Below are 22,909 nucleotides of genomic sequence, written 5' to 3' on the forward strand. Positions count from 1 at the left end.
TATCTCAATCCCTATCCCCAGAGGGGCTAATTTTGAAAAACTAAAAGCTCCTCAATTGGCCTCCTTTTCTCAGGGTCCATAAAAGATCTTTCACCTGTGCTGTCCACCTGCCTGGCTTTCCATGGGCCTGGTGGGGCCAGGTCAGCTCCATGCTCCAAGCCAATAACAAAACAATGCCAAGGACCACATCATGCCCAAGGAGAGGAGGTCTGTCATCCAGGGGAGGGACCAGGGGAGGGACCGGGCATAAAGAAGGGCAGGGGAGGCGGAAGGAACTGTCAATACCTCTATTTAAAACCAGAATGAATCCAACATTTATGTCCAGAAAAACAAAGGAAGGAAAAAGGGAGGGAGGAAGGGAAGAATTGATTCAAAGTTCTGGACGGAATGTCCCACTAAAAGCTGGACAAATAATAAGCATATGCCTGAACCACACAAGGAACAAAAGCAGAAGACAGACAATTTTGTGCCTGCTCTACAGAAACCAGTCAGAAAAGATCTCCTATGAACAGGGAGCCGTCACTCTCCCCGGTATGAGCTGCAGAGGCAGAAAGGCTTCTGGCTGGACACACACGCACAGACACACACCCTCGGGGCAGAATACGTGAGCAGCACACGGACACCAAGTCTAATTGCCGCTGGATGAACAGAAAAAGATGCTAAATAAAGCACATTAGAAATCCTTCCCTACCTAAAGAAGCCATCAGCCATTTCAATTTCACTTTTTATTTGTTATTTCGAAAAAAAATAAAAGGACACTTAGCAAGTGGCTATCGCCCAGATCTCCATGAGTGCTTCTTCACTTTGTACCGCATTTATAAACTAAATGTGATTGGAAATCAAACTGCTCCAAATAATTGCCTTCCAGATTTTTTTTTATTCTAAGGTTTAAAAAACAGCGAAGTTGCTTTCTTTTTTTCCCTGAGATTTGAGCCGGTGATGTGCCCCCCCCTACACTGGGGGACCCACCAAGGAAAGGAGAAGCATTCATAACACAAGTTAGGTGTTAGCCCCTCACTGGTTGCTGGAGCATTTCAGGTCTGAAGCAGTTTTTCATAACCCTGCAGGCAGCGCTGACTCAAACCACCTGCCGTCAGCGACTGGTTATGGCCCCGTCTCAATAGTTGCTACAGAGAGCATCTCAGAACAAGAGGGGAGAACTGGAACTAGCCTTTGAAACATTCTACTCGGGATTCTTCATTGTAGAGATGAGGCAACAGATTTTCCAAGAGACCGGAGGGATTCCATCAAGGCCACCCAGCTATTGGATAGCAGAGCTGAGCCAAAACCAAGAACACAGATCTGACTACCAGCCAGTGTTCTTAACTTAATTGCGCAGAAGCATGTCCCCCAATTAAGTGGAAGCAATGCTCTAAAAAAAAAAGTGGCCCTTCTGCTCCAGATCAGCAAGGACTTCAATACTGACTTGAGAAAACTGAACAGGAGCACTGGGTGTCAGGACTCTGAGATCGGGAAGCCCCCTAATCCATAGTGAGCACACACTGTATTACTTCTTTTGTTATTTGTATTCAAGTCTGTCTTCTCAGAAGGCTGCATTCTCCACCAGGAAGGACCGTCTTGTTCATCTCTGTGGCCCCCCACAACCAGCTGCTTAGCATAGACTTTGTACAGTACACCTTTTTCTAAAAAAAAAGAATGAGTGCCCAAAACTCATTTTGGCAGAGTATGGGTGGCAAAGATGCTCTATAGATTGAGAAAGGAAACAAAAATAATTATCTGCATTTCCTGAAACAGGAAAACCAGGGAGAACAGTGGCCTAGGTATGGAGAATTACCAGAGCTTGGGGTCTAGATTGATGCACATTTTTCTGGAGCCCAGTCATTTAATGATTTCCCTTTCTTTGCTTTTTAGGGCATTTGTTGTCTTAATTGAAAACCCTACATACCTCTGATCAACCACTGTCCTTCCTAAGAGACCAGCACACAGGCAGTCCCTTTGGAAAAGCTTAATCAGTCCTAATTGAGTGACAATATTAACCCAGATTAATTAGACTTTTAGTAAGTTGTCAACACCCTTCAAGGTAACTTGGGCTCTAACTCCTCTATAGCCTTCACGGGGAGTAAGTTTCGGGTTCTAAAACCTGGAAATTCTTCCAGTGACCAGTAAGGTCCCTTTCTTCTCAAAGACCTTCACTCCATTGCCTTTTTATTGCCATACTAAACACAAATCAAAGCAGAACATCAGACTCCAAGGAGGATCACAGAATTTCACAGTTCAAAAACGCTATTTCTGTAGTGTTTGTACAAAGAAGCAATCTGATGTCAGCTTGTAACCCCTGGATGGGGTCCCCATCTCAGAAAAGTGTTATGCATTCCCGGAAACCAAAAGCATCCCCAACAGAAGCATAATAAACCGTCTTCAGGTCTAAAAGTCACTGAATCAAAAACATACAATTAAGCCTCTTAAATCAAGTTTTGTCACTGTAGTAATCCAAATATACCCTACGTTTCCAGCCACTAATTTTACCACCATAAACTCTGTCTACAATGGCTTAACACAGATAATTGGCAGCAAAATTTGCAACCTACTCTCAAGGTACTTTATTTTGCATATGATAAATAAAAGCATCATTTTTTAAAATACCACCATATTCTTGCAAAACGTCTTTGAGTAAAGAACCCAAAATCATCTGAAGGTGTCCTTTTATGAATAGTCTCATGCTTTGGTGACACGTAGCATGCAGGTATTTCCATCCCCATTTTAGAATGAGGAAACAGCCTCAGGGACTTGAACTGAGTCAGTCCTGAGGCTGAAATAGAAACCAAACTTCAAGATGACCTTGAATCAAATCCATCCAGAAAAGAAGGTACAAATCGATAGTGACACTTGGTTAGCCTAATGTGACTCCAGAAAATAAACCAAAATGGCCTCATAAAAAACACAAATCATTGTCAAATCCTCAGTATTATCACACATATGCCATTACCTTGGCAAATTAACCACACGAGCGTGTGTTTGGGTACAGCCATATGTTATATATGCTCTATCTATGCTGCCTCATTTCCCTTTCTAAGTGTAATCCACAGAACACTAAAATGACTGTCTCACAAAATTACTTGCTCCAGTAGTACTTATTCTTAGATGTTGCATTTCATTTTAAAATCTATTCAAAAGCATTTGTTAATTCATTTATTAGGATCAGGGGCATCGTCAGAGGAAACTGATCATCCGATGGAAAACAAAATCACTTTTAAAGACATCTTCTGAAGACCGAGGGACCCCATCAAGGCCCCTCAACCATCCAGTAGCTAAGCTGGGTCAAATCAAGTACTATGGACTACCAGCTATGCCCTTAACATCAGTGTACAAAATCGTGAGCCCAGTCAAGTGGAAAAATACTCTAAACTAAAAGCAGCCATTTCACTCCCAGATCAAATACTCCTAAGACTGACAAGACAAATTTAAGAGGAGCACTGAATGCGTGAGTGAAAACTTCTCCTCAAAAGACCCTGTTCTCTTCCTCAGCCAGCTCCTCCTCTGCCATGTATTTCATGCCACTAGGATTTCAAAGCCCAGTGAATTTGCAGTCAGTTGTAAGGAGAAAAAAAGAACTGAAAAGTCTGGCTGCCATCCAAGTGCCCTTCCTGAGATATGTTCAACCATCTCTGCCCTTGTGGGAAGCAAAGGAGTAAGAGAAAAGGAAGAGAAAACATGGAAGAGATGGGAGAGTGGAAGTGTGTGCCCGTAAAACCTGCACCCAGTCAGAAATTGTGGGGTACAATACAGCTGAAGTGGTAAGCGTCCAAAACAAAAAAGAAGAAAACTCAAAACTGCCAACTCAAGTGAATGACAAAAATCACAGAGTATTCATTTGACTGATGAGTAACCTAAGGCTCTCCAGTGAGTTGGGAGAGGTCATTTAATTTTATACACATGATCTGTGAAGGAACCTAGATTCTCTCATTCCCACTGAGCCCGTCATTCCAACTCCCTAAGCTAAATTCTTTCTGCTAAAACTGATGAGAACTTGAAGGATTCTTGGGACCATAGTTTCAACCCAGAAAACACAAGAAGACCCTCTTTCCACTGCATTGAAATTATGCTTTCTTATCTCTTTGTCCCTGTAAGCAGGAGGCTCTGTGAGGGCAGGGACTGGAACCTTCTGGGGTGCCTAGCACAGTACCTGGTCGGTAGGCATTTGGCACATCTTTTACTAAATAGACGATTTGCCGTGGTGTAATAAAACCTAAATTCTACTTACACTTATGGGAGAGAAGTACATCGAAGGAATCTGCCCACCTGGTAGCTTCTTCTGTAGATAATCTCCTAGGAAAAAAGAAACAGCTCTCTTGAATACTTCTGAAATGACCTCCTCTCCTACAACCACCACCATGATTTGCTCATGAGAACAAATGAAAACAGTGGGGTCGGGTGGGGGCGGTAAATGGAGACCACACTTGGATTCCCTGAATTCTGTCCCTGTTTCTTAAGCCAATGAGGAAAGCCCTCAGGATTGGAATTCAGTGTATTTGGTATACTGGCTTTCAGGCTAAAAAACAAAGCTCAGTAAGTGCGTGATGTAAAGATGTCAAGATAACAATGGAAAGAAACTGGTCTTGGAGTCAGAAAAGTTAGTGTGAGCTCCTGACTCCATCTCTTACTGTCACCTTAATTTTTTCACTTCTGTAAGGGGTATTACAACACCCATCCCAGGACCCTTTGAGAGTCAAACAAGGTAATGTTGGTAACGTCTTTCACAGTGCCTGCCCAGTACAGGCACTGGATCCAGATTACCCGAATCTGAGCACATTTTTAGAGTAGATTTGAGTGTTTGTTTCCCAATTAAGAGCTCAGATTGACCACTAAATAGAACCAAAAATATCCTTCACCACAGTATTATAAGAGTGGTAGACAGTATGGGAAAAGGAGTAAAAGGAAAGTCTCTTTTCTGAGTTGAATCATACATTTTGCAAAGGAAAATAAACGTTCTCTCACTCACATTCAGGGATAAAAAAAGGAGCTTCCAAAAGGCAGGAATTTATTGTCACTTGGCTCATCTGGTCAACAACTCACTGGAGAAGAACGGGTTCTATAGCCCAGCCATGAGCACCCAGTTGTGGGCACCCTGGGCGTGCAGGTGGCCGTACTACTCACTTTAGAGCACGGTTGGGTTTGTCGGGAAGAATAGCTGTGAAATCACTACACGAATCTGACTTGTGAGACAGGCATCCCAGTCGAGTCCTCATCCCTTTGTTCCTACAACAAGCACAGGGGCAGAAGGACGGAGGACTGTCACCCCACCGGCTGTCAGCTCAGAGCAGCTGCTGCAGGAGCCTGCGTGGCCACCCTGACCCCCTTCCCTCCCCAGGCAGCCCCGATGATTTCATGAGCAAGAGGAGAGGCACCTAGAAGACCAAGGGATATACCCTCTCCCTCTCTCGACTCCCAGAATAGTAAGAGATACCCTACCCCTAGAGGCTTCATGCTTTTTAAAGCTGACACACAAGCTGACGGTAAGTCAATGAAGGTCGTTAGCTTGGAAGAATTTCTAAATTAGGATTCTCTGTAGGGAAAGGAAATACAGTGATGATGAAATAACAGTCCACATTTTGCCTTCCCACTAGGAGGGCAAAGTAGCAGTAGCCACAGCGGCTCCTGAGAGCAAAGCCCCAGAAGTGGTGCCCACACGGAAAGTAGAGGGGTGCCGGCACAGTACGGGGGTGCATATCATAGAGTCTCAGAGCACAAAGCATGGGGCTTCGCAGCAGCTCAGTTCATCCCACAGACCTGAGGATATAGGCGAATGACTACAGACCAACAAGGACCAATCCCTACAGGTCAGGAGAAGAGCAATTGGTTCCATTAGCAATTAAGAACCAGTGCCCCCCATCAGTTCTTTTATCTACTCAACTAAGCTCTCATATTCCTAGTTAGATGTTGGTTTATTGCAATCCGCATGTTTAAAATTTTAACATGCATGTTTAAAATTCTCATATTTTTTATCTTCCTAAGGACCAAACACATAAATGGTTATCTGATGTGGAGGGTGCAGTGAGAAATGGTGCTAATGTCTCTTCCTGACTGCTAACACTAGCCCCCCCTTCACCTTTAACCAGATTGGCAAACTGCAGCCCTGAAAGATACCTGTTCATGTAAATCGAACACAACACCCATTCATTTACACAGTGTCTAATGTCAACTGTGTTTTTTGAGCACAAGGGCAGAATTGGGTGGTTGCAACACAGAGTGTATGGCCCATAAAACTAAAAATATTTACTCTCTGGCCCTTGACAGAGTAAGTTTACTAACCCCAGACCTTTAACCATGGCCCATGGAGGGCAAAGGTGAGTAGAAGGGCTTTGGTATAATCAGATCAGAACTTGAAAGTGACTCATAAAAAAAGACTTCGACACATACACTGGCAACCATTTGCCAAGCAAATAGTCCTACAAGATCTCATTCTCCATATTGGAAAGGACATCCTTTCAGCCTGGCCATCCTTTCCTCTTTTTCACAAATCCTGGGCATGGGCAGAGACAGTAGAAGTCATGCAATTCAATCTTTTCCTTTTACTTCCAACGGGTTTTCATCCTTGACCCTGCTAATTGTTCACAGAAATCTTATCCAATGAATGCTTCCCAGGATGGTATTATATTTGGCAAGGATGGACAGCATTTGTATTCCACAGCCCATCTCCAAGCTTTTTAAGGCTAGGACATCCAAGTGCCCAGAAATAACCCCACTCCTGCAGAAAATGGGGCCTGTGTGTCCTGTGCTCCTGCCCCTCATCTCAGCCAAGTGCATTATGAAGTCATCGATTGCATGGCATTTCAGCACATTGGCTATAGCCATTCTCTCGCCTGGGGCAGCAAGCTCCTTATGACCACTCTTACTCATCATAGGATGCTCTGACACCAGGCCATGCGAGCAACTGATCAAGGGCCCCTGAGTCATCACATTCCATGAATTCAAGTAAAGGTCTTGCTCAGGCTGCACCACAGGCCAAAATCCACCTTTCAGGGAGTCAGTGGTGCCTCAGAATCATCTATCATAAGACAGTCAGATTGATGCCCCCAAAGAGTAACTAAGAGGTTTCAAAAAATGGCAAATCCATGCAAACCACCTAACAAAGTTTAGCAGGGGCCATTGTAAAGGGGCTACTTGTTATCAAGACAACAGTGATTCTCCCAAGTAGTTTGCAAAAATCTTCCACAAAATACTCTTTGGGGCAAAGTGGTTTTGATTTTCCATCTTGTCTAGCTGAGACCTGAGTTACACCCTCGTTAGGTAGGTCCACAATAATGGGAGCAGAAGCAAGAGTCAAAGGTTAAAGTTACCAAAAAAAAAAAAACTTGCCCTCATATTTCTGCCCCATTCCAGTACCTTATAGAGGTCCCTAAAGGGTTCCATACAAGCTCATGCATAGTCCCACCCATAGTAAGTCCTGCTGGGAGCTAGAAGAGCTGGGTGCTAAGACAGGCCTTGCTTGCAAGGTGATAACTTTGCAAGTAGCACCCAGAGAAGGACGACACAGTCCACGCAGGGGCCTGGGGGGATGGATGCAAGTGAACCACCCATGGGATTAAAGATGAGAAGGCTCAGGGCCGGCTCAAGCAGCAGGGAGTGGGAATGTGGAGAAAGAGGAGAAGGGTGGGGCAAGAAGACAGGTTAGCACCAGTTACCTGCGTGGCATCAGTAAAGCGGCCATACAGGCACCCGCTTACGATTACCCCTCTGGCTGCTGTGCAGGGACGTCAGGGCGGGAGGTAAGACTGCGGGGCACAGGGATTTACCCTTTCACGTCCACTCACCTAAAATCAAAGAATCTGCTGTAAGCCGGGGCCACCCTCTCTGACTGCACTACAACTCCTCTCAGATGGCTCATTACCATCGGAATACCTCCCCACCGGCAGCCCCTTCCCCACAAATGTCTGCCTGTCCTGCACGCAGACAACCAGCCAAGGCGGCACAAGAGCAAAATGTTGGTTGGCTTTGCATTGCCGCCCGTTGCCGGAGCTCCTATTTCCCCAACCACCAGCCACCAACAGTAAAGTGGGACACACGCTCCAGGGAGGGAGGCAGGGGCCTGGCAAGGTGAAAATTACTGTTCTCTTTGTCTTTCTCAAGTGAGGCCCAAGTGGCCAGCGAGCGGTGGTTGAGGGAGAGGTCAGCACTTGCTCCATAAGCATTTGATTGGCTGCCAGTCTGATTCTCACCTCCCCCCAAGGGAACCTGTCCCTGGAGGTGATCACGTGCACAGCCTTGGGAGGCGGGAGCAGGAAGAAGGTTGGAGTAACTCCAAGGGAGGCTTGTCAGGCACTGTCACCACACAGGCTTGCTCCTGTGCAGGGATCACACACATGGGCAGAGGAAATGAATATGCAAGTCATTCTTTCTTGCCCGTATGGAGGACGCCTAACCTTCCACTAACTGGGGACTGGCCAGTTAGTGACCTGAAGCAGGGAAGGCATCAGGGAGAAAGGAGGTTGAGGTTGATGGCTGATGGACTGGTAATCATCTCTCCCTCCTGGGGGTGCCACACTCCAGGCTTCAAACCCTTTGTTCCCACAGAACTGACCGGAAGAGGCACGTGAAGAGAGCAACCTGTCCATACAGGGCCCTCCTGGGGAACCCTGACACCAGACATAGAATCCATTTTAAAAGAAACCTAATTTCGATAGATAAGGCCCCTCCCTACACAATCTACTCCACTGAAATTACTTGGTATCACCCAGAACATCTCACAAACACTTTTTTAAATGCCTTCTCTAATAATACTATAATTACTAGAATTAAAAGATTGCTTGGTAAAATTAAAAATAATGAGTTAGATTTTGTATAAAGGCTCACCCCCAGGAGACTGAGGCTGGACTGTATCCCCTGGCAGCAGGGCCATTTCATTCATCTTTGTCCCAACTGTGCTTCCACCTGATCGCCCAGAAGTCAGGACATCAAATCCCTCTACGACTGTGAGGGTCTCTAGAAATCACTATTTTGGGCACCTAAGCCTCACTGTCTCTTGCTTGTGGGATATAGCTCCAGAGGAGGAGGAAGTCTGGGCCAGGGGCCTTCATTATTCTGGAGCTGAGCACAACCTACCCCCGGTACTACTACCCCCGGACACAGCAGACGAGGTCATTTGGGGCAGGTGTCACCAGGCCTCTTGTCACTGCCGTCTGGCTCTCCTGCTTCACACCACTAGCCCACACTGGCTTGCCAGGCTGCTTAGATCACTGCCTCTCTCTCTTCCAAACCAAGCACTGTCCACCATTGCCCCTCATGCCCTCCACCACTCCTTCAATCTGCTTAGCCTTGGATTTGTTTAAATAAGACCCTGCAGGACACTCTGACCCCAGATTCCTCATTCATCCCCATATCTTGGGGCTCTTAGTCCATTTGGCCTTGACTTCTAGGGGACAGAATTTGGGGTTAGCAGAGCCCAGGAAGGCCAAGGGTCTGATTACTCCCATGGTACATGCCCCCTCATAGGTAGCCATCAAGTTACAGGTGATTCTGGGGCAGGCAGGGTGGGGTATAATGGAAAAAGAAGATACTCAAGGCAAAAATAAGGTTAAAATCAAAGGGCAAAGATTTATAAAGAAGGGAAGAGAAACTAAGAACCTCATCAGGGAGAAAGCAATCAATATGCATAGAGAGGCAGGTTAATTAAATATGGATAATGCAATCAGCCCACATGGGTACCTCCAAGAGGAAAGAGAAAAGCAAAAGAAATACTCACTGTCTTTGACTAGTCCTCATGGCCTGTGGGCCTTGCCAACTGGATGGTCAGAGAGGCTGCAGGTTAAGGAGCTCTGGGGAAAGAGTAGATCTTTCTTTTAGCAGTCAAATCCTCAGCACGTGAAGGGCATGTGTGCGTAGACACACAGGCACACTCGCATGCATGCATACACACATATACACACACATGCATGCACAACACACCTCCTACCACTTCAGCTGGGCAGCAAGCGGCCCGTGAAAGCTCTCCTCTCTGCTTGTCACATCCAGTAAATACCGAAGCAGCCCACACCCAGCGGGCGGTGGCTCAGCTCCTGGGCACCGTCTGCACGCCCATCCTCATTGGCAGGATGCAGGAGGTGCCCTGAGCAGAGCTAGCCTGGCACTCCCCCTACACCTTCCTCCTCAGCCTCACTAACCTGCTTTCCTGCTCCTCTGGCTGCAGCTCAGGGAGAGGTTCCCACAGCCCAAAGCTGCCTCCCTCTGCACCCAGAGGCTGTGCTGGGGGCAGCGCCGCAGTTTGTGTTAACTCTTTCTGGTCACCAATGAGCTGAATATCAGGTGTCCAGGGGCCCTCTTCTAATGAGCTCTGCTGCTGGCTGAAGGCTGGTTGGTGCTCAGGAAGCAGGGAGCACAAAGATCTTGCCCCAGACAGCTGCTGACAGCAGGAGCCCAGCCGAATCAAATCTCCTAATGAGCCAGGAGGAGGGGGGCTGGCTTGCTGGGTGTGATGTGATGTGATAAATGCAGAGAGCAAGAAAGCTACGGGGCAGGTCACACATCTAAATTCCACCCCCTTTCTCCCAGTTTCTATTGTGCTGCACTACCAAGGCAAACGACACAGCCCTGAAATTACTCCCCCCCCTCCTCTTCTCGGTTGTCCGCCTTACTCTACAGAGGCATTGCTCCCCAGCCCATCTCCACTCCCACCCCCTGTGCCAACCACACCACTCCTCACTTCTTAATGAGAAATTTCCACCTCCTCTCCTCCCCAAACATGAATATTTCCAACTCTGTGCTCCTGGATTTTCCTACAGTGGAAATTCACCTCTCTCCCTCATCCATCACCTAGCAACTTCCCCCTACTTGCATTTGTTACAGAGTGAGACTTTTCGCTTTGTTCTGCCCAATCTGCACATTATCTCTATTTTTCTGTCTTGTACATTTTTTTTTCTGTAGGAAAACCACCTTACCCACATGGATCTTCACGCTGCCTGTTTCAGTTCCAAAAGGAGGATTCTCTCTCCCTGCTAGTACAGTAGTTCTCCGGGTGTGGTCCCTGGACCAACAGGGTCAGGATCACCTGGGAATGTGTTAGAAATGCAAATTCTCAGTCTCCACCCCCAGACCTGCAATTCAGAAACTCTAGGGATGGAGCCCAGCCTTCCAAGGTGAGCCTGATCCAGGCTAAACTTTGAAAAACACTGCCTTGGGATAACGTGTGCCTCTCCTCATTCCACTCTCGGGGTCCAAGGCTGAGTTTCCGGCTCCCACTCAGCAACTAGCTCCAAATGTACCTAGTCTTTGCTGCAAGCCGGTTCTGAAACCCAGAAGGCAGCCTCTACTAGAGGAAGAGGAAATCTCTATGGAAAGTGATAGCTTTACAATAAAGATACTAGATTCTGTTTGTTTAACCTTTTGCAATGTAGAAAGCATTTTAACATATTGCCACTCAACAACCTCATGCCATGGACAGAGAAAGCGTTATTACCCTTGTGTTACAGATGAGAAAACTGAGGCTAGACAAGGTGACATGCCTCTTTCAAAGTGGCACAACAACTAAGAGGCAGCCCAAGGACCAGAACTTATTTTCTTACAACTCTTACAGCAGAGCTTTCCCACAGCGTCATGCCAGGACCCAATCTTTCCTGGCAGATCTACTGGTGCATAACCTGTATTCTCGTGGTGACACGATCCTGCTGCAACCACACACTGCCTGATGATAGGATGAAATAAAGTTCTGACACTGCCTCCACAGTGACTCATTGTCTTTCTCTGAAAATGCCCGCAGTGGCCCTCGTTAGGTAAAGGGAACTTAGTGTTATAAAACGAGATGCAAAAGAAACGTTTTCCATCCCTCACACCCCATAGTCCCTGATGCAAATTGGGGTTTAGAAGTGAAGCGTAAAGAGAATCCTTTACTTCCAGACATTTGCCTAATACACTGTACCATAAGAAACAGGTGCACAGATAAACTGGTGAATTAAAGCCCATCAATAAGTACGTCCCTAATCCAAGTTACGTCTACACTGTAAGATGAATCCACCTCTGGATTCCATGCACATAGCTGATGTTTAATGAGCACTTAGCATATGCCAGACACTGTGGAAACATTGCCTTTGTGTTACCTTATTTAATACTCACAACAAACTTACAAGGCCAAAATCTTTACCATCCCCAGTTTACAGATGGAAAAACAGAGACAAGTCATTTATAAGTGGCAGGCTGGTATCTGATACCAGACTTCAATCTTCTGCCCCTTACTTTAATACAAAGGTGGAGCCATCAGGGGACTCCCTTACCAGTGCTAAAATAGTAAAATTAAGGCCTCCTCCAAGTCTCATGCTGTGATGTGTGCCAACCAGGCTTTACAGGCTCTGAGGAGGACACAGGGCCAGGCTGCAGATGGGCCCAAATCTCAAGTGGAAGCTGACCAAGCATCATAAGAGCCTCCACTCAGCCTTTAGAGAAATAATATAGTCACAGGAGGTCAGTCAGCCAGCCCAATGTTTAAGGAAAGATAAAATAGTTAATAAAGTTTTGAAAGAATGAGAATCTAAAGAGCAGTGGAGCAAGAATGTGTAGACGTGCATCTAGCATGAGCAAAAAGAGAAAATTAAAATTAATCTGAAAGTTTTTTGACCAAAACGCTCCCAAACACCACAGTAACCACATAGCACCCTAGTTTGAGAAACACAGACCAAGTACAAGCCCTCTCTCAGGGGAGGACTCTACCTTAATCTTCCTTCCTGTAAGGGCAGGTGTACAAAGAATTCCAGAGGGTAGGGGGAATTAAGCTGAACCAAAGGGCCAGCATTTTAGGATGGGCCTCCTTCCTGAAGGAGAGAGACAGCGGCAGGCAAGGAGGCTGGCATGCTGATGGGATGGGCACTCACCTCCTTGGACTCTTCCCCAGGCTGAGCGCCGTGGCCCAGGGCTCTAGTGCTCTGCATTCAGCTCTGATTACTGCTCCTGAGTTCTGGCTGGCAGCTGGGCACAGGACATTGTCCCTGGCCACGACACATGGTTTCTCCCGGGCCAGCAGTCATTGCAGGCTCTGCTCTGGCTTCTCTGCACTGCACCTCCCTGCTTTTCCCCTTCTACGCTTGCTGCCCTTGGGAACCCCATCCTTCCAGGCACCCGCCATTGCTTCTCTCCAGAATCAGTCCTTCCATCCTGCCTGTCTGGAGCTCCAGATGGCTCCTCCAGAGGTCCGTTAGGCAACTCTACCCTTCTCAGACCCCACAGACCCACTGGGAACAACCACCTTTCCTTCCAAGTCCTCCATTCCTGCTGGGTACCCTATGGTTGCTCGTGATGTCACTCTGTCCTAGCCCCTCAGTGCAGGTATTTTTTACTTCTTTTTCTCTAGTCCCCTTGATGAACTGGTTTTTAAACCTTGTCATTGTATTTCTGAAACATTTCTCACCTTCATCCCCTCCCATCCATTGACACTGCCGAGTCAGAGGTTATTTGGCAGAGCACGGTGGATGCCCCTTCCGCCCCCTCGTAAACAACTGATCTTCCTGCCCCATTTCATTGCCCTCCCACCCCCACAAACCTCCTAGCACACCACACTGCCACCAGAGTCTCCCACTGAACAGATACCATAAAGTGAATCAGCTGTATAATAATTTCTGATGGGCTCCATCACAACACCTTGTCCTGACATTCCAATAATTCAGCCTCATTTACCCCTCCAGTCAGATACCCTATTGTGCACACATGTGCACACACATGCATGCAGGCATGCACACGCACCCCGGATTCTCACTCCCTCTGCCCAGAATGTCCCCACCCTTGATCTGCCTCTTAACACCCAGCTCCTTCTCTAAACCCAGTACCTCCAAGCTAAAAATTCTCCTTTCCAAAGCTTTCTCAGAACTTCTTCAGTGAGAATGAATCCCTCCATCCCGACACCATCACGCTGCTGTGTGATTCTCTGACAGTCACATCACAGGGGGTAGTTTATCTTTGTGCTTTGTTTTCTGATCCTCCCAAATGCTGTGTCTCTACAAAGACAGACACTGTGACCTATTCCCCTTCCTATCAATTCCCATTGCCTCATATGGAGCAGGTACTTAATACATTCAGCTGAGTTTGATTTTCATGAAAAAAATCTGAAAAAATTCCTCAGGATTCCATGTGACAGAAACACGATAGACTTCCGCAGTCTCCAGGTCAAGACTGAAGTCAGTCCAGTGATAATGACACTCGGGGGCAGCATGGGTACCTAAGGCCTTCGCAATCATTCCCAGCAGCCCAGTCAAGGCAGGACTCAATTAATCACCAGCAAAAGGAGCACTTGGCATTATCACACAGGCCAAAAAATGCACTTACACTGAACATAAAGGGAATTAAAGTCAGCAATATAATACTTTTAAAAGCCATGACAGTGGAGGAAGTTTATTGCCAAATGCCCATGTGTGTTTATTTAATCAGCACACCACCTGGGATAGCACCACATTAAAAGCTTTCAATGAAACAGTCATTTGGGTATTAGATTTGAATTCTGGTCAGGATGTTAAAGCTCTTTCGCAAATCTTTTAAAAACAATTTCCACTTTGTAGCTTCCTAGTAACAGTAGAAACATGAATCAACATATGCTGCATTGATTTGGGGTTTCCATGGAGACTGGAAGGACACAGGGAGGACAGAAAGAGGCCACTTGGCCCAAAATTCTACTAGAAAAAAAAATACATCTCAATTTCATTCCTCTGAGCATTAGCAGCCTCATTTCCTGTTCATCAGTTCAAGCATCCAGATACTTAATTTGTAATAAGCCTGCTCGACTTCTCACGAGGAACATCAGCGGGAACGTGGAAAGAAGTCAGCAGCTAAAGGGGAGGGCCCATGAGGTCTGCAAAGAGAACCTGAGAGGCACAGGACCTAAAATCAGAAGAAAGGACCTCTGGTCCCAACTCTGCCATTAGCTCTGTGACCCTAACCACCCTAATAGCTATGTGATCACTGACTAACATAACCAAGAGCTTTGAATTTCAATTTCCTCATCTGTAAAAAACAAATTAACACACCTGCCCTTCAGGGTGATTATAAGGAAGAAACGAGAAAATCTGTGGGAAGGAAAATGCTTTGCGTATTCTCGTATACCCTACCCTATTACAGACGGTCCCCGACTGACAATTTTTTGACTTTACAATGGTGTGAAAGTGATACACATTCAGTGGAGACCATGCTTTGAATTTTGAATTTGAATGTTTTGCCGGGCTAGCCATATGCAGTCCAATCTGCTCCCGGGATGCTGAGCGGTGGCAGCGAGCCCATTAGTCAGCCACACCAGCCTGGGGGCAAATAACCAACATACCATTCTGTTTTTCACTTTCAGTACAGTAGTCAATCAATCACATGAGATATTTAATACTTTATTATAAAATAGGCTTTGTGTTAGATGCCCGACTGTAGGCTAATGTAAGCGTTCTGAGCACATGTAATGTAGGCTAGGCTAAGCCGAGATGTTCAATAGGTTATGTGTATTCAAGGCCTTTTTGACTTATTTCCAACTTAATGATGAGTTTATCAAGAGGTGACCCCACTATAAGCTGAGGAAGATCTGTACCATACTTGGTGATGCTCTGAACTTCCCTTTAAATGCAATTTTGCCAGTGAGCAGGTATATGCCAAAAAAGACTTAGGGAGGGTAGACTGACCTGAAAAAAAAGGAACAGTTTCAATAGATGCCCGTAAGAGTCCAGATCTGGACCTGTGCGCAAGTTACACTCTCTAAGTGTCATTTTCAGCATGGATGAAATGAAGATAACAGTATCAATGTCATATGCCTGTTACGAGGATTAACTATATAATGTAATCAAGTGTTTGGCGCAATGCTTGACAAATGACAAAGGAGGGTTTCATGTGCGCCGCTGTTACCAGCCGTATCAAGTATTTCATCATCTGTAAAACAGGAACTAGAATTCCTATGACCTCCTTGCTTCACACGGAGGATCACTTGGATGATTATCTGCTCCGCTTTTTGATAAGCTGTTTGGGGAAAGGCACTAAATAAAGAGAATGTTATTACATAAAGATTCATGTTTACCACCTGCTAACCGAGGTGACACAAAAACACATGAAATACGTTTATAAAGGTTTTCAAGCTTCTGCATGGATGGAGGACTACACAGCCTCTGTTAACCTTTCTCATTTTCTTTTGTTCTTCATGAGCCTTTATTTGCCTCCTTAAACTCACTGAAGCCTTTTCTTCCTTCTATTCTCTTTCCTTTATTCATCATCTTTATGCTTCTCACTCTCAGTGTGTCTAGGAGGACCTTTAAAGTTAAACTTTGGGGGCTTTGGAGTCTGAACTGCAATTGTTCCTTAGGTTTCCTAGAATTAAATGGTGAAAATGATACAAAATCCAGAGATATTATAGGATTACAGGACTGTCTCTCAGACGATGATCATCAGTGTTGAAAAAAAGGTCTCTTAAGAAACACACTTCGGTCAGTGTTTCTGGCACCACCATCCACTGAGCAACTCAAGCTAGAAATAGGGAAGTAATTAAAGACAACTCCTTTTCTCTCATCTCTTCTAGTCAGCCAATTACCAATTCATACTGATGAAATCTCCATCATAGGCTTCACGTCTGTCTCCCCTCCATCCTTGCCCCTCTGCTCTGGTTCAAGTCCGGACTCATGGTCCCTGGTTCCTATCCTCACGGTCAGTGGTCTCTGTGATCCGGACTATGTCCTTAAGTTCAGCTTCACTCTGCAGCCATAATTTCTGTATAAATAACAAATATGACTATGTTCCCTTTTCCTCACAACCTGTAAACCCCCCTAGCCTAAAGATAAAGCTCAAGCTTTAATAAAGATCCAGACACATAAACTCCTCAAGAACTGGGTCCTGGCTATGTTAAGAGTAGCCCACCACTTCCCGGGTCTGTGCTTCCTGCCCTAACAACTCCGTACTGTTCACTGTCCTGGGTGCAATCATAGGCTCCACACCACCGGGCCTCATTACACCTTCCCCTCCTTCAAGCTGCACTGCAGGACCACTTACTACAAGCAGCCTCTCCTGCATACCCAGGTTCTGTAAATGCCCTCCTCCATGCTCCCAGACTTAATTCTTTACCTTAGCACCTGGCCTGCAACTCTCTTCTGCTAACCAAACTCCTAAATTCACTGGGGGCAGGAAAGTATATCCATTCATTCATTCATTCATTCATTCATCCAACCAATATTTAGTTATCTCCTACATGCCAAGCAATGTACATTACATTACCTACGTACATTACATAAGTAAAAGATGTACTTCTCATCTCTACAGCTCCCATACCGGGCATAGTGTCTGGTACCAAGAAGATGCTCAATAAATGATTGTTGAACCTATGTGGACCAACCAGCACCTAGGTGAGTGAGGTCATGCTTGGAGCAGGATGCTGGCTATAAGAGGAAGCTCAGAATCATAGAAATGGCACAAGTTCCAATGTCAGATGACAAGGGTCCAAGTTCCCACTCTGTCCCTTCATGGCTGGGCCATCTTAGTTTAAGACCTTGCTTTCTTATTTCTGAAATCAGCATTGCTAAAGTAATGCCAACTTCCTACTGATTGTAAGAATTCAATGAATATATAAGCAAACATGGATTGCAAATTATTGAGCTTTATGGAAACATGAATTCACGTGGAATGCACCAGTCATAGAAGGCAGAGGCCCCACACCAAATGGGGCCGGGGTGGAGGCTGCAGGAAAATGGGCAGCAGGGCCAGAGATGGAGAAGCAGCAGGACCTGGTTTTCAAAGCCCTGGGGCTGACATGTAAGTGCAAGGCAGTGCCACACTGCACTGTGGTCCTTTCCTCCTATTTCACGATGCCAGGACTCTGGTTATCAATCTCTTCCTCTTCTCAAGAGAACAAAAGCTTTACCAGTTGCTGTCAGGGTCTACAGCTGTGGAGAGAAAGTGGCTTCAGCACTCTCCCCCTCCTCTGAATACAAAATAAGCCTTTCTAAGCCTCCCTTTTTAATGACTTCAGTCAAGGGCTTTTATATCCTCCCAGTTCCATTCTAGCCACTTAGGGTCATGCAAAAAAGGAGACTCCACAGACCAAAGGGGGGGACGTGCAGCAACCGCGGCAGGCAGGAGTGGAGCGGAACCCAGGCCTCCTCGGGGTAGCTCTCCCGCTGGCATCTGCTCCTACCTTCTCGGAGCCCTCTCTGAAATGAGACAACTCGCTCCGGGGCCTGTGGGGGTGCACTTTCGTCTGCATGAGGAGCAGGGGGAGGGCTCAGGGCTGTGTGGGTGCACTCTGATGCACAGAGATGCTGAGAAAATTCTGACACTTTTCCTTGAGAAATAAGACCTGGTAGGAATCTGCCTTGAGCCAATCAGCATCTCTGAGACCCTGTTCCTTCCAGGACCTTTTATTGAAAAATTCGAAAAACCTTCTAGAAATTCTGTACAGTGCACTCTGATAAAGGTCCTGATGAGATGCTGAAGCTTATCAGACAGTGAAAAATATCCTAGTCCACCAAGCACAGGGAAGCAAGGGGCATTTCTAGTGTCTCTGGAGATACAGATGTTTGGACAAAGAGGAAATGAAAAAGGATAAAACAGAGAGCCTGGGATAAGACTGAGGAAGAAGTCATTATACACAACAACACAACATTATACGCAGCAGCATTGCTTTCACTTCTGTAGCTGAACTTGAACAAGTTTCTTAACCTTCTTGAGCCTCAATTTGTTCTGGGAAGTTGGAGGATTAAACAGAGTAATGTAGGGGAGGTTCCTAGCAAAGTTGGCCATCACGTCTTGATAATTGAGAACTATGATTATTCCTATTAGTTAACCCTTTCAAAAACCTTTGGAAATAAACTGGGCCCTTGTTATTGTACCCATTTTACAGATTATAAAAGGAGCTGTTAAGTAACCCTGAATGAAAAGCCCAGGGTAATTCAATTAGTGGCCTTAGGGAGACTTGAACACAGGACGACCAGGACTTTTCCATTCTGTACACATCTCAGCATATTCACTGCTGACCTACCACTGAGATCCACATTTGGAGGGGGTTTTTTAATGCAAATATGACAGGCTTGGCTAAACCATCCATCTGCACTCTCATTCCATCCCCTGGGAGTACCTAGCTACTATGGCTAGGAACTGTGTTCTTCAGGCACAAGTTCACTGACCCATGACAGAAAGACCTTGGCTTCTTTAGCAGATTGAAGTCAACAGAACAAAGACAATGAGGAAGTTCAGATTCCTTTGTGTGTTAGGCACTGTGTGGACTTTTCTTTCAGAAAGTGCCAAAGGATGTAGTCCCCTGGAGTGGCCTACCTTTGCCTGGCCATGGTGGGCTGCAGGCCACACTACACACACTATGAATCCCCACTCACCCCACTCCTATCGACCTTCCTCCAGAAAACCTACTCCAAAGATTGGGCAGTGAGCAAACAGTTAATAAAACACTAGTTTACCAGATTGATTGATTGCTCATGGGGGTCATCATCCACCAAATAGTAACAACAGCCATCCTGGGCATGATACCACACAACGTGTGTTTAGAGCATTGAACTTTCCTCACACTCTTCTATGATCTCCTGATAATAGCTGTCTTATCTGGAGATCAGTTTCTAGATCCTCCTCCATCTTCCAAGAAAGCCCTAAAGTTTTCCAAATCTATAGGAACAAATGATCCAAAAATAACCCAATTTACAGGATTGGGAAAGGCTATCCTTTTTATTGCACAAGTCTGAAGGCACACCAAAATCAGGATATATGAGGACCCGAAAGCCAGATTTTCAGTGTGTGTGTGAAACAATGGATGGATACTGAGTGACTCTAACACAGAAAAAGAGAATCCACTCTCCTCCTCCATGCCCCCAAAAAGTCACTACCTAGACAGCCCTGGGGGGACCCAGTTAGCTGATGCCAGGGACTCATCACCTCCTGTAAGTGGCGGCTGTGCCCTCAACTTGCTGCTTAGAAACTGGTGACCTGCCAAAAAAAAAAGATCTGTGGTTACCCATAGTAATGGATTCTATCTAAACTTACTGTGGGCACCGTTTCACAAGATAAACAAATAATGAGTCATCATATTGTATATCTGAGTCTAATAGAATGTTATAGGTCAATTATACCAGTTGGAAGAAAAACCTCTCATCCCAGCAGATCTAGTTTTAAGAATGTCTAAGAAAAATTTAAGAGAAAAAATTTAACTTTAATATTATTTTAGCATTGTATGTAATAATAAAAACCTGGAAGAAAAAAAAAAGAAATTCATGACCTATGGATGGATGTGTTCATTAATCAATGGGAGGAATCCTTTCATGACGTACGTGTATATGCAATCATCACATTATACACTTTAAACATATTACTATTTTATCTGCAATTGTACCTCAATAAAGCTAAAAAAAAATCAAAGAAACTGGTGATCTCCAGTGTATTTTAATCTCCCTCTGACTCATTGTGACTACGAGTCCTTCTGCATCGGAATGTGTCGCCAGCGTTAGTCACCAGCAGCACTGGAGACCTGCAGGCTGACTGGAAACAAAACAGATGCTGTGTGCAGCCGGCTGCTGTGCAGGCGACCCGCTCAGAACAACAGCAGAAAAAGACATGAATGAAACTACAAGAGATAGTGTCCCAGTCCAGATATCCACCTACAATATTTTCAGAGCCCCCGAAGGGATCTGAGCACAGAAACAACATCCCTTTGGAACAGAAAGCAGGTTTCAGGGCATCTGGGGAGTCAGGATTGAGAAAGAGGAAAACAAAAAAAAAGGACATGTGCAGCTTAGCGCCCACTAACTGGGCAGAATAGGCACATGCCTGCCTCCTCGCTCCTGGCAAGGGTGCTGGCGCAGCCCACTCAGTAGCTGTTAGAGGATGAATGAGGATTCTGGCTGGACAGTGCCTTTTCTGCTCTGAGGTGTCCTGCCCCCCTCAGCACCGTTTGCCGCTCGGGATAAGCAGAGCAGGGACCCAGTGGGGCCCTACTGAAGGAGCTGCCCTCTCTTACCTGTCTGGCGGTGAGCAGGGCAGCTGGAAGGTGTGGCTGGTCTGGGCCCCTGCTGGGCATGGCTCGGTGAGGCTCTGAGTGACAGCCAGCCACCTCCTGGTACGAGGCAGAGGTTGGCAGAGGGCCGGCCCACCTCACCTCCCCTGGGCGCCTAGCAGAGCGGCTGCAACATGCGGCTCCCCCTGGCTGGGTTCCTCTCGGCTTGTGCACAGGGAAGGAGCAGAGAGGCAAGGGAAGAGGGTGGGGAGGCGGAGGGAGGGAGAGGGGCACTCTGACAGATGATGCGCACTGCCTCGCGGAGTCGGGGGAGGACGGCAAACTCGAGCAGGATGGCACTGCCTGTGTGTCTCTCCTGCTGACAGCTCCTCACTGGCAGCTGCCTCCAAGGGGCCAGCTGCTCTGGAAATTCAGGGAGAGGCAGAGAGCAGGGGGTGGCAGGGGGGAGTGGGGGAGAGGTGCCCTGTGTGGCACAGCAGCGCAGGAGGTGAAGTAGGGTAACTGGCATGGGGAAGAGAGGATGACCTGCTTTGGCTCAAAAACACCAGGCTGGAAGCATCCACTCTATGAAGTGGTGTAGGGGAAAGACAAAGCCCCCACTCCTGGCCTGCCCTCAAGGTCGTCTCTCTTGGACAGCCAACAAGCAAGGCCATGCTGGCTCAGGAATCTGGAATGGCAAGGCAATTTAGATCAAGCATAGCTCCAACTCTCTCAAAGGATACAGTGAGATCGGCACAAAGGGGATAATGCATGAAATGGTCAGTGTCATTTATCACTCTACACGGCAGGCAAGCCTGAGTGCCCTTCTGCCCTCTGCCCGACCGGTGACCAGGGGAGTTGTGGTGACCAGAATGGGAATAAGAGGGAGAACTGGGAGGGGACGGGGTGAGTGTGTCCTGTGATGCTTCTGTCTGCAAAGTTCCGTTTGGAGGGTCAGGAGCAAAACTTCATGGGCAGCTTGGGCCAGTCCCTGGAGCAGCTTCTGAGCATGAGGGATAACCCTTAGCATCCAACCGTAGAGTCTACTGGACCTGCTACCCACATGCTGCCAGGCCCTGGAGCCGACAGTCATCAGCTCTATTCACAATGGCCACAGCCAGAGGAAGAGGCTGACAGAGGAATAAATAAACAAACAGTGGAAGCCGGAGAAGACCAAAGGAAGCTGCAGCTGGGGACCACTCCACAAGCAGAGCTAATGAAGAGAAGAGAGAGCGCAAATCAGGGCCGTCTCCAGAGGGAGGGGACAGGAGGCAGAAGTGGGGAGGAACGAGACTGCCCGTGACTGCAACAGATTTCGAGGGAATTGTACGTCCTCACTGCAAACTAGTTCTCTTCCTTCAGGCCCCTGTCTAGAGGTCCTGACAAACGCTGACCCAGAGGAGCCCTCGGGGGTGGCTGCTATGGGGAGGACACTGCCCCTGTAGATGTTCGTGATCACCATGTCACTGCTGATGAAACATGGCAGCAACACAATCCAATCAGGATGATTCAGCAAACAGTTCCTGGAGCCTAGTGTGCGCGGCAGGGGTACAAGGATAACGAAGACAACCATGTCATGTGTCAGGTGAACCAGTGGAGGAGAAAGATTTAAATGAATGGCTCTCCTGCATGGATCGATGAGCCACAGACGCAGAACCACAGAAACGCTGAGGGGAGGAGGGGTGCAGGCCGTCCGAGAAATCAAGGATGTTTTCTCAGAAGAGGTTTCATCCAGCCTGCACATCAATGCTTACCTGTGGATACTGACAAGTAGAGGTTAGCAGAGAGGAGAATTCAGGGTAGGGGAACAGCCTGGGTGAAGGGCCCGAGTCTAGAGGTGCTGGTATGTTTGGGGACGAGTGAGTCCTCTTCCTAGGGAGGCCAGAGCAGAAATGAAGTGTGTTAGGAGGTCACAGTGGAGGATGTGATTTCAGGGGTATGTTGTGACCAGAGAGTGAAAAAAATTAAGTAAAGGAGTATTGGTCAAATTACCTTCATGATCAGGTCTGTGTTTTGAGATACTGAGGAGAGCGG

General features: G+C 46.7%; 2 protein-coding genes across 11 annotated transcripts in view; one reads left to right on the forward strand and one right to left on the reverse strand.

Moving 5' to 3' along the window:
* RGS8 (regulator of G protein signaling 8) overlaps positions 1-21,137 on the reverse strand; it is a 33,599-nt gene extending 12,462 nt beyond the window's left edge. The window contains exons 1-7 of one of the 10 annotated variants that reach the window (XM_073216874.1): positions 20,900-21,135; positions 19,822-19,872; positions 10,893-11,002; positions 9,701-9,773; positions 7,644-7,772; positions 5,116-5,217; positions 4,223-4,287 (exon numbers count right to left, since the gene is read on the reverse strand). In XM_073216874.1, the coding sequence (XP_073072975.1) occupies positions 4,223-4,287; positions 5,116-5,217; positions 7,644-7,669 (193 nt within the window). In that variant the 5' untranslated portion in view covers positions 7,670-7,772; positions 9,701-9,773; positions 10,893-11,002; positions 19,822-19,872; positions 20,900-21,135. Of the gene's footprint in view, positions 1-4,222; positions 4,288-5,115; positions 5,218-7,643; positions 7,773-9,700; positions 9,774-9,903; positions 10,006-10,118; positions 10,512-10,892; positions 11,003-19,821; positions 19,873-20,899 lie in introns of those variants that run through there. The other 9 variants (XM_037021084.2, XM_017648663.3, XM_017648636.3 and 6 more) reach the window with 9 other exon arrangements.
* DHX9 (DExH-box helicase 9) overlaps positions 1-22,909 on the forward strand; it is a 260,921-nt gene that overhangs the window by 54,232 nt on the left and 183,780 nt on the right. The window lies entirely within an intron of this gene.

The sequence above is a fragment of the Manis javanica genome, chromosome 11, assembly GCF_040802235.1.
Source record: "Manis javanica isolate MJ-LG chromosome 11, MJ_LKY, whole genome shotgun sequence".
Taxonomy (NCBI): domain Eukaryota; kingdom Metazoa; phylum Chordata; class Mammalia; order Pholidota; family Manidae; genus Manis; species Manis javanica.